The 18,006-nt window shown below is 37.8% G+C and overlaps 1 protein-coding gene and 1 long non-coding RNA gene across 2 annotated transcripts in view; one reads left to right on the top strand and one right to left on the bottom strand.

Moving 5' to 3' along the window:
* The window catches only part of LOC134792432 (uncharacterized), a 55,949-nt gene that overhangs the window by 8,273 nt on the left and 29,670 nt on the right, over window positions 1-18,006 (bottom strand). The gene's annotated exons all lie outside the window — the stretch shown is intronic.
* LOC134792370 (sphingosine-1-phosphate lyase) lies at window positions 1,073-15,104 on the top strand. Its single transcript, XM_063763652.1, has 13 exons — window positions 1,073-1,323; window positions 2,537-2,674; window positions 4,369-4,500; window positions 4,732-4,815; window positions 5,304-5,371; window positions 5,981-6,121; window positions 7,297-7,530; window positions 7,908-8,117; window positions 9,235-9,355; window positions 10,051-10,168; window positions 10,756-10,902; window positions 12,206-12,326; window positions 13,489-15,104. The coding sequence occupies exons 2-13, from the start codon at window positions 2,539-2,541 to the stop codon at window positions 13,600-13,602; spliced, it is 1,626 nt and encodes a 541-aa protein (XP_063619722.1). The 5' UTR covers window positions 1,073-1,323; window positions 2,537-2,538; the 3' UTR covers window positions 13,603-15,104.

Raw genomic sequence — 18,006 nt, forward strand, 5'->3', positions numbered from 1 at the left:
AGTTAGACCAAGAAAAGTCTGCAGAGATTTTGACACTGGCACAAATAACATTGGCACTGCGTGTGCTGTCAAAATCTCTGCAGACTTTTCTTGGTCTAACTCTATCCACTTTTCTATACAATTAGTATGGCGACGTGTATACTTAAGGGGCATCGACCGTACACTGACATCGGGATGATATTTTTATCATGTTATTTAGTAGTCATCGTGCGTCTCGCTTGCGCCAATACATGTACGGACAAGAACGAGTGAAGTGCACGATAACTAAATGACATCAGTTAGATGTCTTTCTGATATCAGTGTAAGTTTGAATTGGCCTGTTAGCCAAAAATTGTTTCGTATGTCCATATATGTTCTACTCTACAGGTCGCATATCTAAACCAATTCCCGAATTTTGTAAGCAATTGATAGTTAAGTTTTTATGGTCAAATTAGATTCTCTAAATTCTTCAAAACAACGGAACCATACATTTATTCAGTTTTAAACTCTGCTCGCGAGGTCTACAGCTCACAGAGCCACTAGTTTAAATCAATTGATAATACCACAAACAAGGGGTAATATTTGCATCTTTTATATATTTCGTCATATGAAGATAACAAATATGTTTGTCAACAGAATTACTACCTATACCTACCAATACCCGCCAGGCTAAACCGGTTGTCAACTTTAGTTCCATTGGTACACAACGACGGCGCCACTAGTATAAACGTATAAACGGTTGGGGACATTTTTTTGTATGGAGTTACCGTTCTTCTCCTAGTGAGTATTATATTCTTTGATAATAACTTACAATGAAGACAAACGTTTATACATTAGTCCATCAAAAAGTAACTGAAATATTTGTTACGTAACAGGTTTCTTGTAATTTTTCGGAGTAAATTAAACAAAACTGAAAATAGATTAATCTTTTTCATGTTTCTCGACGTAAGGAACTTTGACGTTGACGTCGATGAGACTAATTTCGACAAGCAGCATCTAAGGTAAAAGAAACCCTACTGTATTACATTTAGGTCAAAATTAATTTAGGATAGAAATTATTACAAGGCAACTAGATAAAGAAGCATCTTGCGCATTTTACAAATTATCATTCATAGTTATCATTCATTTCCATTTGTTTATTAATCGACCTTTGTTTCAATTAAAAATACTTCACCTATCTTTGTGTACTTTGCAGTTGTTTGTAACGTGCTAAGCAAATAGTGATAATCTGAATTATCCGTAATATCATGTAGATGTAGATAAGCTCAGTTGACGAGTGAACTGATTGAGAGATAGCGGCCTGGGATCATTACGAGTGATAAGAATTTATTTAAATTAATACAGGTAAGTACGATGAGCCTACTTGATAATAATTGGCATCATAGTCTTAAATATATTATGTTATAAGAAGGATAAATAATCGGCTTCGTTGGTGGCCGCTTTTAAGAATCAACATATAGTTTTACTACGAGTCTTGAGTAATATTAACAGTGTATTAGATTTCTTACATACGTTTAAGAATCTCTTTAGTCAGGTAATCATGCCTTGAAACATTATTTTTAAGCAAAGGACAAAACATTGTGGCAGTTAACAAGGTACCTTTGCAACATGTTTGCAACCAAAGTCCAATAACAGTTTCATTGTGTTATGTTAGTAGCAACTGTCGGTCAGTTCTCATATTTATGACAAGTAGGGATTCAAAGTGTCATTAGCCTCCTTTTGTTTCTTGAATTTTTAAATGGTTCAAGCCAATACCGCAAAATGAGGTAACTTTAGCCCACAACTTACACAACAACAACTATGGCCCAAATTCAAGTTCCAGTAAAAATATATACCGTAAACTGGGGTTACTTTGATTCGTGGGATAACATTGATCATCGATTTTTGGACTAAGGAATATGTTTCTGAACAGTTTCATCATCTTTTTTTGTTAAGCATGCCAGCCACATCATAAAATGTTTAAATTCGCGTTCAAAAATCGACTCCCTATTCCTCAAAAATCGATAATCAATGTTACCCCGTGAATCAAAGTAACCCCATTCTATGGTAAGTATTTTTCAACTTAAGTTGAGTATATAATATAGAAAGAGCACTAAGCTCCAAAATAAATGTAACAAGTACAAATCATAAAGGCTCATTAAGAGTCAACGTTAAAAACTGGACCATAGTGGACGTAGTTTAGGGTAAAAGATCCAATCCACAAAAATCTGTTAGTAAAATTTGAACTTTCTGTCAAACGGAAAAGTCATTCATTTAAATGACAAATTTTAGAGGATGGATCCTTTACCCTAAACTACGTCCGTCTGTTGTACTTAAGGACTATGTATAGTTAACTGATTTTACGTTACATATTGTATCAAATTTTTCTCACTTAAAAAATGATTAGGATAATTTTAACCTATTTGTCATTTACTTTATCCTTAATATTTAAAACAGTTATTGTATATTTATCATGTTTATTTGTGTTTTCAGTTCCTGTTATGTGTTACAGTACAGTACAAATTAAGATTTTTTTTATTATAGTGTCCCAAGAATAAAAAGAATTATTTAATTTTAGACATGAGCGAGCGACCGCAGCCACTGAAGGCCATAAACAGGCTGTTTGAGGGCCGGGAGCCATGGCAGATCGTCACCATGACCGCCTCCTCGGTGCTCGCTCTAGTTTGGGCACACAGTCTCTACAATGCACAAGAATGTAAGTTACTGAAGATATTGACAGAGACATAAGTCTTGTCTCTTTTCATTGATGTTTTTAAAATTTTGTTGTGAGTTATCCATGTCATACTTGTGAAAATTTTATTTAATAAAGAGTTGTTAAATGAAATTAATTTAATAAAGAGTTGGTAAATGAAATTAATTTAATAAAGAGTTGTAAAATTAAATTAATTTAATAAAGAGTTGTTAAATGAAATTAATTTAATCAACCATGAACCAACCTGCCTGCCTCTCAAAAGGTTATTTAATTTAATGCAGTTTAATTTTTTTTGTTAGCCTAGTTAATTGTCCCACTGCTGGGCAAAGGCCTCCCCTCCTTTCCTCCACTCAACCCTGTTGTTTGTATGTTCCCGCCAATCTGGATGAAATGCGTCCAAGTCGTCCCGCCACCTCCTTTTTGGTCTCCAAAGAGGAAAGTTTAATTTTGTGAAATACAAATCTAATAAAAACTAGAGACGTAATTTAGTCTGCTGATTAAACTAATATTAGCACTTAAAGTATTATTGATAAAAATCAAAATTAAAATATTTAAAAGGTTTTTTTTTTTTGAAGGTTGATAGTAAATAGTAAAAGTAGAATCTAAAAATGGATTTCCCAATTGCCTACATACTGTTTCCTTATCTTCAAAACATTGGCCTTGAAATAATTACTGTGTATGTCGTAATGTTGCTCAAAATTTCCGTGTTTTTAGTATTCTAGTTTCTTAATTATCTGCTTAACACTTAACCTAGTTTAGTTTCTAGTGTAGAATTGTAGATACTTATCCTCTTAACGCCCAGCCATACTAATGAAAAATCCAAAATTTGCCACTGAAATTTGAACCTAATGCAGGGAATAGATTTGATTTTGTTTTGTTTAAAAAATGAACGAAATGAAGCAATTGCAACTCTATTCCAATTATAATATGGTTTAAATTTCATCGAAATGATTAAGTACTATAGGTAGGACGTTGGGCCTTAGGAGGATATAGTATTGCAGTAAGGAAACATTTTAAACATTCTAGTGATGCTGCAAAAAAAATCATTTACTATCTTGATTGTAAAGATAATTTCTTTGTCCAAATGATTACTTCTGTCTTATGTTTGTGTAAGCAAGAGACTGCTATAATTGTTTAGAAAAACATGTCTTCATGCAAAGAATCTAACCATAGACTGGCTATGGTTAGTTTTGGACTTTTGTTGGTTCCAAGGCATTTGGACCCATTATAATGTAGGTTTAACCCCATTATACAGTTTGACCACTTTTAGTCACACTTTTTGGTCGTACAGCAGAGACCGCTTTATATTTGTAGGTAGTCTTACTTATTAACCTAGAAAAAACAACGGGTTGCACTCCGGGAGTGCCGGCAGAAGTGAAAACTCAATGAATGTCTACAGCACTATGTATATTTGAGGTTAACGTCATCTAGCGTTATTTCGTCGCATTACTTGAAACCCCTAAGCACATCACTGCGAGTACTACAGTTATATTAGTGCCAGTTTGAGGGAAACTCACTAGATGGCATTTAAATCAATAAAGAAAAACTCATTGTAACAGTGTCCGTCACACGTGACGTCACGTCTTACTGTCACGTGACACCGTGTTACGAGTTTAACATTTTTTCCCCGTCACAAAAAGTGCACAGCGCCGCTAAAGAAGTTTTCACTTAAAAAATACAAACTCTTTAATTCCCAGCGGTCACAAGCAGACTTCGCAAGGAGTTCTTCAGATGGCTGCGATCAGTGCCGTTCGTGCGGCGCAAGATAGACGAGAAGATGGCAGAAATCAACAGGGACTTCCGGGCTGATGTTACTAAAAGGCTTGCAGGTCTGTTAAATACATTTTATTCTTTTAAGGTTACACCTACTAGATAGGACAAGTTATATGTTGTTTCCCTGTCCCTCGTAGTAGTAAGAGCTAGACGATGAGAGTTAAATGCACGATTTCAATTATACTCTGGCACAGCCACTTTGTCAGTAGAAACCGCCTTTTTCTACGAGATATATGTATTCCTAGTTGTATTATACCTATACATATATACGTATTTGAATTTTGCAGGGTTGACCATCAGAAGGCAGTTGCCAGAGAAGGGTCTGACTGCAGAGGAGGTGGCTGAAGAAGTCAGGGATCACCTCACACTGGGTAAGTTAACAGACCGATCGAGCGCGAGGCGCGAGCGAAGCGTCTCCGTTTAAGCTTGGGTATAACAGCTTCCGTATGTTCGGCTGTTCCCCTATACGGGTCGCATTTCTCTACCGATTCTAGTTAAATTTTGCGAGCAATCACGTGGAACTTTTTATCGCCTTGATTTTTTTAAATGGTGGAGCCATGAAGGTTCAAGAGGTCTACGGCTCACAGAGCCACTAGACTAAAAATTATTTTACGATGACTTTTAAAGACACCACTAAATTTATTAAGGAAATAGAGCCCTACTAAGCTACCTATTGCGTGAGTTTGCAGTGGCGAATTGATGGAGTATTATAGTAATTTTTGGTCTTGGTCTGACTCTAGGACCCATCAAAATCAAGAGGTAATCTTATGTGACTATTTTGTTTTGCAGCACCCTGTCCTATTTTTAGGACATCGGGCCCGGTCTATTATTTAATAAGATTCCTGTTTATTTGTTGCAGGTGCTTATGACTGGAAGAGTGGTACAGTCTCTGGTGCTGTATACCACTTAAGTCAAGAGATAGCCAAGGTAAATAAAATTAGTTAGAGCTCACGTATTGCTACTACACCGTGTTTTTTTTGATTTCCGTTAATTTCAAGGGTGCATACCTGAGCTTAAATCAAGTAACTTTCCCAAAGACACCGATATTCTAATTAACTCCATTTCGAAGATAATCAATATTTTATTTTTTTCCTATAAGGCCTCTACAAGCTTGTACACTTGCCTTAAGGCCGGTTTACATATTGATTAGTGTTTAGAATGAGTTCATACATTTGCTACTAAACTTAAGTAAAATCTCGGTCGATCGATGTTCGAATTGACATTGATATGTCACAGATTTCAATTGTTTGGTTTAGTTAAATGTAATGCCCGTGTTACAACAACGCTATATGCTACATTTAATTACTTTTTAATATTATTTTTTCTGAAAAAAAAGCAAAAAAAAATTTTTTTTTTTCAAAATTAACTATGCCATTTAGTTTTCTTAAACGTACTTAACCATACCCCGAAGTTAACGGAATTCAATAAAAACACGGTGTATATTAACTTATATATCTAGATAGTAGTAGTAGTAAGTAGCTGCTAAGCTACCTAATAGTTTTCTTGGCAGTACATTAAGTAAATTTTAAATTTTAGGTGGCAACCGACGCATACTCCTTAACAGCATACACCAACCCTCTCCACGCCGACGTGTTCCCTGGTATCAACAAGATGGAAGCGGAGGTCGTGCGCATGGCCGCCAATCTGTTCCACGGGGACGATGAATGCTGCGGTACCGTAAGTAACAGTTAATAAAACGTAATTTTTTTATTTTAATACTTACTACGCTCGGTATTCATTACATCCCTCGCGTCACCCTTTATCCATTCATTCACACATTTATATTTAACACTCGTTCGTTCTTCACTCAGCCATCCATATATTCATTCACTATTTCACTTATCCTTCACTCTTTCATACTTTGTTCCTCCATTCATTCATTCACTTATTCATTACCGATGCATTTATTCACTCATTTATTTACTCATTTAATTCAATATTGCATTCACTCCGCTAATCAATTCATTCATTTGTCCATTCACTCAATCCTAACGGCCCGGCCTCCTAGTCTAGTTGGTAGTGACCCTGTCTACGAAGCGTGAGGTCTTGGGTTTGAATCCTGATAAGGGCATTTAAATGCTCCTGAGCAGGGATGTTGCGGATGCAGATTTTTTGATATCCGCGGATGCGGAAATTTAAAGGCTCAAATCCGCGGATGCGGATGTCAAGATTAGGTACTTAGAAAACGTCAAATTTTACATTTTTAGTATTTTTTTTATAAAAAAAACGAAACGTTTAGTATTTGAGCAAGAATATAGGTGCGCTATATTTAATAAACAGTAACTTGGCCGACTTTTCTGGATCTAGACGATTTCGTTATAGGTACCTAATGACGTTGACGAAGTTACCTAGCACTTACGCCGCCGCTAAGACGTTCCTGTACCGACTTGTTCGACATGCGGATGCGGATGCGGATGTTGAAAGCAATGCGGAAGTTCCGCGGTTGCGGATGCGGATGTTCTCAACATCCCTGCTCCTGAGTTATGGGTGTTTTCTGTGTATTTACTTAAAACTATATATTATAATTATAATGTCGTCGCCTCGTAACATCGGTGGACCTTATGCCTTCTGTAATAAGGTCCACCGATGTACAGTTAGGAGTGTTGCTGTTTAGGGGCTATTCATAAATTACGTCATTTCAAATTAGGGGGTGGACAACGGATGACGGTAGCATGATGTAGGAGGAAACGGGGTCATTCGAAGCATGATTTTTGGATGATTTTAGGGGGGGGGGGGGGGGTCAAAAATCGATGACGTAATTTATGACAGCCCCTTATACCCACAACACTACCATTAATGAACCTCACTGTGTGGAACTAAGTCGATTTTTTTACAATATTTTATATTTTCAGGTAACCACAGGCGGCACAGAATCCATAATGATGGCCTGCAAAGCGTTCCGCGACCTGGCCTATAGCAAAGGCATCACCAACCCTCAGATAGTCGTCCCATCCACGGCACACTCGGCGTTCGACAAGGCCGCTCAGTACCTCGGCCTGGGCGTGGTTACGGTTAAAGTTGACCAGAAGAGTATGACGGTCAATGTGGAGGATGTGAGGAAGGTGATTGGGCGAAGGACTTGTTTGGTAAGAACATCTACGAGATCTTTTGATTACAAACTGAAATAAATGTCATATACTAAGAAAAAGTGACCAAGGCCTCCAGTGCCCCAGGCTGGAATCGAACTAGCGTCCTCTGCCAGGCCTTGGTCACTTTTTCTTAGTATATGACATTTATTCAGTTTGTAATTATTTATATAGTAGTGTACTTGAAATAAAAACGAACTAAAATATTTTTTGAAAATAACTTTATTTGTTCTAATACTTCTAATAGTCTTTTGAAAAAATGAAAGTTTTCTTTATTTCATGTGAAATTTTCCAAAAAAATCCGAGATCTTTCCCAACTTTTTGGAAACCGCATCTGTACTAAAAAAACATAATTACTATTTCATTCTCGTCAACAGATAGTCGGCTCGGCGCCAAACTTCCCCTACGGCACCATGGACGACATCAACGCCCTCTCCAACTTGGCCCTGGAATACGACGTCCCCCTCCACGTAGACGCGTGCCTGGGAGGCTTCGTGGCCGCCTTCATGCCGGACGCCGGACATCCGGTGCCCGTGTTCGACTTCCGGCTGCCGGGTGTGGCTAGCATGTCCGCTGATACGCATAAAGTAAGTCAATCAACCGATTGGTCATTCTTTCACTTATTTCATTTGTTCATTCATTCACTCAATCACTTATTTACTCATATAATTAATTCATACAATCATTCATAAATTTCTGTACCTTCAGAGACAAATACATTAATACAACATAATTACATCACTCATTTCTTTCACTTATTTCATTTGTTCATTCTTTCACTCAATCATTTATTTACTCATATAATTAATTCATACAATCTCTCATAAATTTCTGTACCTTCAGAGACAAATACATTAATAAAATATAATTACATCACTCATTCATTATATTTACTCAATCATTCATCAATTCAATCAATCGTTCATTCATTCGTTCATTCGAGCTTGAAAGTTCGACTTTCAGCTGCCGGGTGTGGCTAGCATGTCTGCTGATACGCATAAAGTAAGTCAATCAACCGATTGGTCATTCTTTCACTTACCTATTTAATTTGTTCATTCATTCACTCATGAATTTCTGTACCTTCAGAGAAAATACATTTATAAAACATAATTACATCACACATTCGGTCATTATATTTTCATTCATTCACTCATTTATTAACTCAATCATTCATCAATTCAATCAATCATTCCCTCATTCATACATTCGAGCTTGAAAGTGCTTTGCCCAATACATTCATAGAAAAATCCATTATCTAGTTCTACTATAATACCGCAGGCGACAGTTCATTCCACAGTTTAGTTATGCGAGGCAGGAAATTTCTGGAGAAACGCACAGTTGAGGACTGCCATAGACTTGGAATCTTCTAGACCGAGTTTAGAGCAATTATTTCATGCAACCGATGATGCCATAAATGCGGGGGTGCGCGGGACGAGGTGAGCGAAGTCCCGTGCCGTGATTGGTCCGTTCAAAGACACGGACGTCACACAAAGACACTTTCGAATCGAACATGGAGTAAAATTACCGTATGCGTGGCAGAGGGGGTAGCGCGACTATGCTCAGTCTGGAGGATGTTTTGTCTGTGAGGACTGCCAACCATCTATTCTAAGTGGTGAAGATGATTTTGACTTTTTGCAGGTCATTCTATGCTCCACAGTCTAATCAATCATATCGATATTTTCTAACTCTGTGTTATTTGTTTAGTACGGGTTCGCGCCGAAAGGAACATCAGTGGTGTTATACCGTAGACCAGAATACAGGCATTGCCAATACACCGTCACCACGGAATGGCCGGGAGGAGTGTATGGCTCGCCTACTGTCAACGGTAAGTTACCCTATCACTTTACGCTCTCTTTTTAGGGTTCCGTACCCAAAGGGTAAAACGGGACCCTATTACTAAGACGTCCGTCCGTCCGTCCGTCTGTCACCAAGCTGTATCTCGTGATCTGTGATAGCTAGACAGCTGAAATTTTCACATATGATGTATTTCTGTTGCCGCTATAACAACAAATACTAAAAACAGAATAAAATAAAAATTTAAATGGGGCTCCCATACAACAAACGTGATTTTTGACCGAAGTTAAGCAACGTCGGACGGGGTCAGTACTAGGATGGGTGACCGTTTTTATAGATAATGGTACGGAACCCTTCGTGTGCGAGTCCGACACGCACTTGGCCGGTTTTTTGGCTAAGCCAAGCCATACCTCTTCGCAAATACTATTCAAATCTCATGGTGAGGTCTTCATAAACATTGCAGTACTCAAGGTACTAGTTATTAACTGAATACATCCAAGGACCTAGTTCAGTAAAATCCCTTGACATTACGGAATGAGACTTGAAAAACGTCTTTATTGTACAAACAGCAACACTCTTAACTGTCCATTGATAGACCTTATGCCTCTTGTAATAAGGTTTATGAACTGTCAGTTAACAGTGTGGGCGATGGTACCTGTTTATAAGAATCTCACTCTCACAAACTGATGCTAAATATGTATAATGTATATCTCTTTCATTTTATAGGCAGTAGAGCAGGAGGGCTAATCGCAGCTTGTTGGGCTACCATGATGTTCGTGGGACGAGCCCGATACGTTACAATGACGGACGAGATCCTGCGAGTCACTAAATATATCGAGGCTGAGTGAGTCATTTTTGTAAATGTTCATACCTACTTAATAGAAATTTAGGCAACTGCTAAATTGAAATTGGTACTTTATCCTGTGTGTGCGTTGCATTTTACATATAACTATTTAATTATATCTACATCCATTTTTGACCATTACGAATACCATAATCTATCAGTGACTTAAAAATCAATATCTAGTCAAAACAATATGTGGTTAAAGATTAGAACCTATTATTCCAAATTGATTAGTTCTGGAAGGTTTTGAAATAATTATAAATCCGCCATCTTTCACCCAAATAACTAAGGTCACACAAAATAGTATCAGATTTGGCACAACGGGATAAATGTACTCAAATGCACTACGTTTGGAGGAAAAAAGAAATTCTTATGCTTTGAGACCCACAAACAAACTTGTAACGTTTTCGATTAAATGGAAGATACAGTCGCCATCATATATATCAGAGCGGCCAAGGTGCTCACAAATATATGAACACGCCTCTATTTTCAAGGTGTTAGAGTGCGTGTTCAGATATTTTTAGTACCTCGGCCGCTCCGAATCATCTGATGGCGACTGTGCCTAATAAATAAATACTTTCATCCAGATTACGGTCAGTAGAAGGCATATTCATCTTCGGCAAGCCAGCGACGACGGTGGTCGCGTTCGGCTCGGACAAGTTCGACATTTTCAAAATGGCCGAGCTGCTGCACAAGAAGGGTTGGAGTCTCAACGCTCTGCAGTTTCCTTCCGGGTGAGAAATTAATACAAAATCCTATTTATTCCGATTAAGGCTGATTTAGACGGCGCGCGAACTCGCATGCGATTTTAGTTACATTGCGGACTGTTGGTTACGTCCAATTCAACCGACCAATCAAATGCAATGCAATGAAACTAGCAAGCGAGTTCTCGCATCGCCTAAATGAGCCCTTATGGACAGTAGGAGGAAGGAGGTATATGTATCTTCGGTAATGCATTTCCGAGTGGCATTTACACACAGGTGCTTCAGGTGTATCGTGTTAGTATTAAGGTTTAAATCTATGTAACAGCTCATACGAGTTAACATGTTTTGGTAATGTAGGACGATCGACCACCTCAATTAGAGATGCGCAAAACGCTTCAATGAGTTGAAAAGATTGATTCATATCTTTCGCTCGCGGTGATGTGTATCACTCATTTTGCTCATTTCGCTCAGTGAATCTGTATTTCTATAAGCATTGTTCACGAGTGAGTAGAGAGAGATGTCTGCAGTCAATCTGTTCGCAACATCTCACTCGCTCACTCGCTCGTCACGCTCGGCCGGCTCATTCGAATCATGAGTGGGAAAGAGCGAGCAAGGAACACTGAGATAGATGAGTTACTGAGCGAAATGAGCGAGTTGAATCTGCACTGAGTTGAAGAGTGAATGAGTTCAGTCAAATGATACAGTTCATTTAAATCACTCACTCCTGAACGACCCATACCTAACCTCAATGTAAGCGAGCCCTCATATTAATACATAAATTTGAACTTTAGTACTATCACGATACAGTTGCTTTTTAAAGGACATTGTTGCTTTGGCACGCGGCTAATAGCGTAGCAACACCGCTGGCATAAAAGAAACAATTTGTTAAAAGCTTAGGGTCTTAGGCGTACAAATCATTTGAGAAAATGCATACTATATTAGCTTGTATTTTATTAAGCAATATTAGGCCCCAGAGCGTGACTGAAATGACTGTCACAAGCTGTTAAGAGCACCTGTGTGTCCATCGCTAATAGGGGATAATACTGCAATGTTCTGCCGCCAGAGTGCAGCACTAAGCTAGCTAGTAAACCATAGAGTAAATTATACATACTGTAACTAAAACTGTTTTTTTACAAGTTTTCACAGACAATAAAATATCAAGAGTGATCGAGAGTTAGATAATCGATTTTCTTGTTTCGCGGTAGACTCCCAGATTGGGATGGATTATGATAGTGGCGCAGAGTTTTGCATAATATTTCTGTAATTCAACTTAATATGGCATTCTTCAAACAAAAACTTGTATCAAAATCAACCTTATGTATATCTTGTTTAGGATCCACATTTGCGTGACGCACGCGCACACGCAAGCCGGGGTGGCGGAGCGTTTCGTAAGCGACGTGCGGGAGACCGCCAACACATGTCTTCAGGCTTCCACCGGCCCCGTGGAAGGAAAGGTAAGACCGACTCTTTTGAGAAAAAAAAAACCGTCCAATTGCGAGTCGGACTCGCGTTTCTAGGGCTCCGTACATAAGTCCGACTCACGCTTGACTGCACATTTCTAATAGATTTTCCTGTCATCTATAGGCAAAGAACTATTCCGTGTATTTTTTTCAAAATTTTAGACTCAGTAGTTTCGGAGATAAAGGGTGGAATGGTAATTTTTTGGCTATTTTCTTAAATAACTTCGAACCTATGTATTATAAAATTATAAAAAAAAACACGTCCATTTTTGGGTCACTAATTTACATTCCAAATTTCAACTTAATTGGTCCAGTAGTTTCCAAGAAAATAGGCTGTGACAGAGGGACAGACAGACAGACGCACGAGTGATCCTATAAGGGTTCCGTTTTTTTTCCTTTTGAGGTACGGAACCCTAAAAATACTGACGTGATGGTCGTTTGTCTACGAGACAGCGTGATAATTGTCTACGGTTAAGAGCCCATCAACGCACGCAAGAGCACACTAGCGCCACTGCCGTTTTAACTTTGGACGCATAGATTGACGTCAATCTATGCGTCCAAAGTTAAAACGGCCGTTTTTGTTTTGAGTTCATAGATCGACGAATCCAGCAACGTAAAAACTAGTTTGATGAATTCAAAAGGTACTTAGATACATAATTACAGTACGTAGCGGCCCCCTTTTTTAAATATCTTTCGTTAAATTTAAAACTATCACGATTATTTAGCAGTGGCGCTAGTGTGCACGTTGATGGGCTCTTAAATCGCGTAGTATTAAAAAAGACACTTAGTTTATCACGTGGATAAAATTAAAAAATGCATAACACTAATATGTCTTCATATTTCTGTTTTGTTTGTTAGGGTGCTTAACAGTTTCTAGTGTTAAAATTAATCACGTTATCGAATGATGAGATACAGGAGATGAAATCTTCACATATTACAGGCACACAGCGATATGGGTACTTTTATAGTAACGTCGTGCATTTCATAGCAATATATGAAATCGAACTGCTGAATTGCTGATGAAAACCAAACCATCTAGATTGTAGACTGTTTTGCGAAGTCAGATATTTTTTTGTTAAAGATTAGGCTCCACAATATTAAAAATACAATATACAAATCAAATACATACATATAAACTGGTACTTTTTGTAAACAGATGGCGATCTACGGCGTCGCACAGGAGATCTCCGATCGCAGCCTCGTCTCCGACATCACCAAATACTTCATCGATTCCATGTACTATCTACCCACGGCAGAAGACAAACTATAACTCGTTTAAACTCCAATTTTTACCCGTTGTCTAGTTACCAATCTTAACTTCCAAGATTCGAGAGTTGCGGCCGTATGTTTTTTAGGGTTCCGTACCCAAAGGGTAAAAACAGGACCCTATTACTAAGACTCCGCTGTCCGTCTACGTCTGTCTGTCATTAGGCTGTATCTCATGAACCGTGACAGTTGATATTTTCACAGATGATGTATTTCTATTGCCGCTATGTAACAAATACTAAAAAGTACGGAACCCTCGGTAGGCGAGTCCGACTCACAGTTGTACGGTTTTTTTATATATATTTTTGCGAAAAAATGCCTTAAGCGCAAATATTTTATCAAAGTGTCGGTTGGGTTTTAAGCTGTGTTGCCATATAAAAAGGAAAGACTTAATTTTTCATATTTTATAGCACAAGTTGTCTAAACATAAATTATAAATTCTACTTATAATACGATTTTTATTTATATAATTGTATTGACTTTTTGTAACATTCCTATTTTTTGTCAAGGACTATTGAGATCAATACGCATACCTAGTTGAATAAGGGATGACTTTTGTTTATAGATATCACTTTAAGGTGACATTATTCGTACCTAAATGTAATGTGTACTTAATTTTCTTTTCATTACCTGTACGGATATGATGGTCGTTCTATGTCTACGTGACAGCGTGATAAAACGGTGTCCGTCACTTTCCATCCCGCGCAACAGCTTTTAACAAAAAGGTGACAGTTATTTTATCACGTGGATGAAACCATCCATAATAGGCCGGCAGGTCAATCGGCCCCATTCGAACTTTAAGATCAAATATTACGTCTAGATACGATATGGATTAGATATGTCAGTGTCAAAAGTGACGTTTTTTCAAATAAAAGCGTAATATTTGACGTATCATAAAGTTCAAATCGGGCCGAATATCGGCCTTTAAATCATTTAATTTTTAACGAAGTATATTAACCATTTTGATTGTAATTCAGGCTATGTTGTACCTAACATATTATACATATAAAGATACCATTGTCTAATGTCTACAACAACACCATTAAATCTTGTAAAGGCATGTCCAGATAAGAGTGCAGTAGCAGTTTCGTACTTGTAGGTGTACCTTTAAGTGTGAAAAGTCAAGGATTGTGCCAAGAATGTCTATGACAATGTGACAAATCACTTATGTTATTACAAAGGCAAATCAAATTATATTTTATTTTTTACTAACCTTCGAAACTAAAGGTTTATATTATTAGATAGATTTAGGTATATCACTAAAAGTCATAAATAATCTCGGTGTTAGACTGCGACTACGACGTCTAATGATATGATATGACTTTAATAAAAAAACATACTTAATTATTTTTCTGAAATTTTGTCAATTCGAGAATTATGTGTATGATTTGTATCTAATCAACAAAATAAAGGATACAAATTACGAATTAAATCAAAAATAAAGCTTACAAATAAAAATTAAAACTAAAACTTTTTAAAAACAAACCGCTACTTGCTGTATTTGTATTAAAAAATTGCAATATTTCGGTACGTAAGCTTTTGTCTAAAATAAGAGCACCAAGCAAAAGTATAGGTATTGTCAGTAATCTGAAAATAGGCATGTAGGACATAGAACTTACCAGTCGGTACCTGCCAAGTCCTACTATTTAACTCAGACGGTTGTTAGGAAAGTTGCACGTTAGTTTTTTCGTAAAAGGTGCTGAATTTAAGCATAGTGCGTCAATCATACTTTAAATGTGCTGTAAAGTTTAGGTATCTAAAACTAGATTACCAACGTTTTTTTACTTAGATCGGTTTTCCTAGGATAGCGGTGCCGTCATATAGCGGCCGTCTCCATACTAAATAATACGGCTAAATATGGATGTCGTAGTATTCGTATGGAGACGGCCGCTATATGACGGCACCGCTATCCTAGGAAACCAGAGCATTACTGAAGCAAATAAGCCAAACAGTGAACCGTAATAACTTCTCACGAATCCTCCGAGTTAAGTGATATACTTAATGGTAATGAAAGGGTTGAACCCTTTAACACTATAGTTCGTTTTTTTTAGCATTAGAAAGAACTCCACAGAAGCAAGCGTGCAGTTTTTATCAGGCTCTTTAATTGTTAATAATTATTGAATTATCTAATGTAGCATGGTCAATACATATAATTTACTTCAAATTATTACCGCTAAAAGTGCCGGATTTGGAACCACAAGCTTACTTCTGGGAAGTTCTTTTTAATGCTAAAAAAAACGGACTATAATCACAACGAATAACCTGTGCGTGTTTTATAATCACAATTTTTTTCTTTGTAACAAATGTACCTAAATAATATTTCTTTTTATGGCTGTTAATTGTTATTCCTTGTATTTATTATGTGATAGAAATATAGAGAAATGTTGTGTAACAATTGTTTCATTTTATATCAGATCATATTTCAAGAAGCCGGGAAATCATCTACACAGTTTAAAACGTCAAAACCGTCGTTCTAATGTATAGTAAGAAAACGTATTGTGTGACGTCACAAGTCGTTATCAATCTACCACAAGATGTTGCAACTTTTTTCCCATGTGACTTCACGAGTGCTGTTCAAATATAAATTTATAGTAAATATTTAATATTCTGGCCTATTAAATATTTTGTTTAGAGTTCCACCAATTTTCAACCATTTGACCGGCAAAGATGTCAAGGGACAGCCCGATATCAAAAACCTTTGTGCATCCGACAAGGTTTACGATGGCTCGCCAGCTCGCCACTGACGTTAAAAATTACGCTCCATCAGTGTTTTTATGTTTACCTACACTCTTCTTCGTCGTAACCTCATGACTGACGGCCGTGACCGCCATAAGTCGCTTTTTCTTGGATTGCTCTCCAACCTGGCCGATCTTCTGCCTTCCGCATAGAGCCCTGGAACTTTACCTACACTAAACACGTTTACCTACACCAACCTACACTAAACGTGTCGAATTAGTGGGGGAACCCGGATTCGACAGATCTCTCGTATACTTTGAATCAGGACTTGAAATTGGAAATGACTCGACTGAATAAACTGAAAACCATAAAATCATTAGATAACGAGCGATGGAAAGTAAATATGGCGCGGTTAATGAGAAGCGAGTGTTGCCGAGCGTGTAAACGAGACCGGATAATTGCGGACGGGTATAAAGGGTGCGGCGAGGTGACCATGGTATTAGGATTGTCAAGACTGCGTTCACCAAAAATAGAAAGTAGACTTCCGATCGAGCCAAACCCTGGAACTATAAGCGCCACGTGCACCATCCCACTCACCCGGAGTTAACCAGTTATACCGTTAACCCAGTATCATTTTGTACTGGTAACCATGGTAACTCCAGGTTTAACCGGTTAACCCCGGGTTAGTGAATGGTGCAAGTGGCCCTAACGGATACTACAGTTAATATAGGAATCACCAAAAAAATAAACACAATGTAATGCCATCGCCATCATGCATTCAAACACATGTAAAAAAATCATACCTAATCAGGTACTAAACGCCGGACGACCGGACCCGGACGAATCCGTAAAAAAACGGAGTTCCTTTTTTGTGTGGAACATTTTGTAGCAAAAATATTTTGTTATGGAACCCTGTATCTTAGGCACTTGTCCCACCAAGAGCGAGTAAGTTATCGGCGATTTTCTCGCCCAAGAAAGGAACAAAAGATTAGGATTCTGTGTTAGTAAAAGAGACACATATATTAATAGTTCATCGCTGGCTGTTCACACTGCCGGCGAGAACACTCGCTCTACTAGTTTGTCGCCGCGATAAGATAAAACCAGCTCAGCGGTACTCGCTCGGCGATGCTCTCGCTTCCTAGTTAGAACTCAAGCTGCGAGACCAATCAGTCTGCGTGTTCGGCTACGCTTAGGGTTGCCAACTTTTTTTGGTGGAATATAGTATTTTCCAGAATAAGGCATCAAAAATATAGTGCATTTCAAAAAAATATAGTACCTACTTTTAGATAAAATACTAAACATGAGTGAAATATACGTTTAATCGGAAATATAGTATTTTAGCGTACTATATATTTTTCCAAAAGTATATAGTACAGAGAGCCAAAATATAGTACAATACTATATAATATAGTACGGTTGGCAACCCTAGCTACGCTGCACCGCCCGAGCGAGTGACGCGAGTAATAGCCCGTCGCACTCGAACACTCGCCTATAGCCGAGCGACAAAACTATTGGAGCTAACACTCGCTTCTCGCCGCTCGCCTACTCGTTTCTAGTTTATCGTTCTACTCGCTTATCGCTCATCGTCGGCGGTGGGACAAGTGCCTTATCATCGCGGAATAATTTCTTAAGTATTTCGTAGTTTTATATGGAAAGATATTATCACGGACTATCTAATTGGAATAAAAACCTAAATAAATAAGAAAAATTAAGTGGATACAAAATCATACCG

This window comes from Cydia splendana, chromosome 7, assembly GCF_910591565.1.
Source record: "Cydia splendana chromosome 7, ilCydSple1.2, whole genome shotgun sequence".
Classification (NCBI taxonomy): Eukaryota; Metazoa; Arthropoda; class Insecta; order Lepidoptera; family Tortricidae; genus Cydia; species Cydia splendana.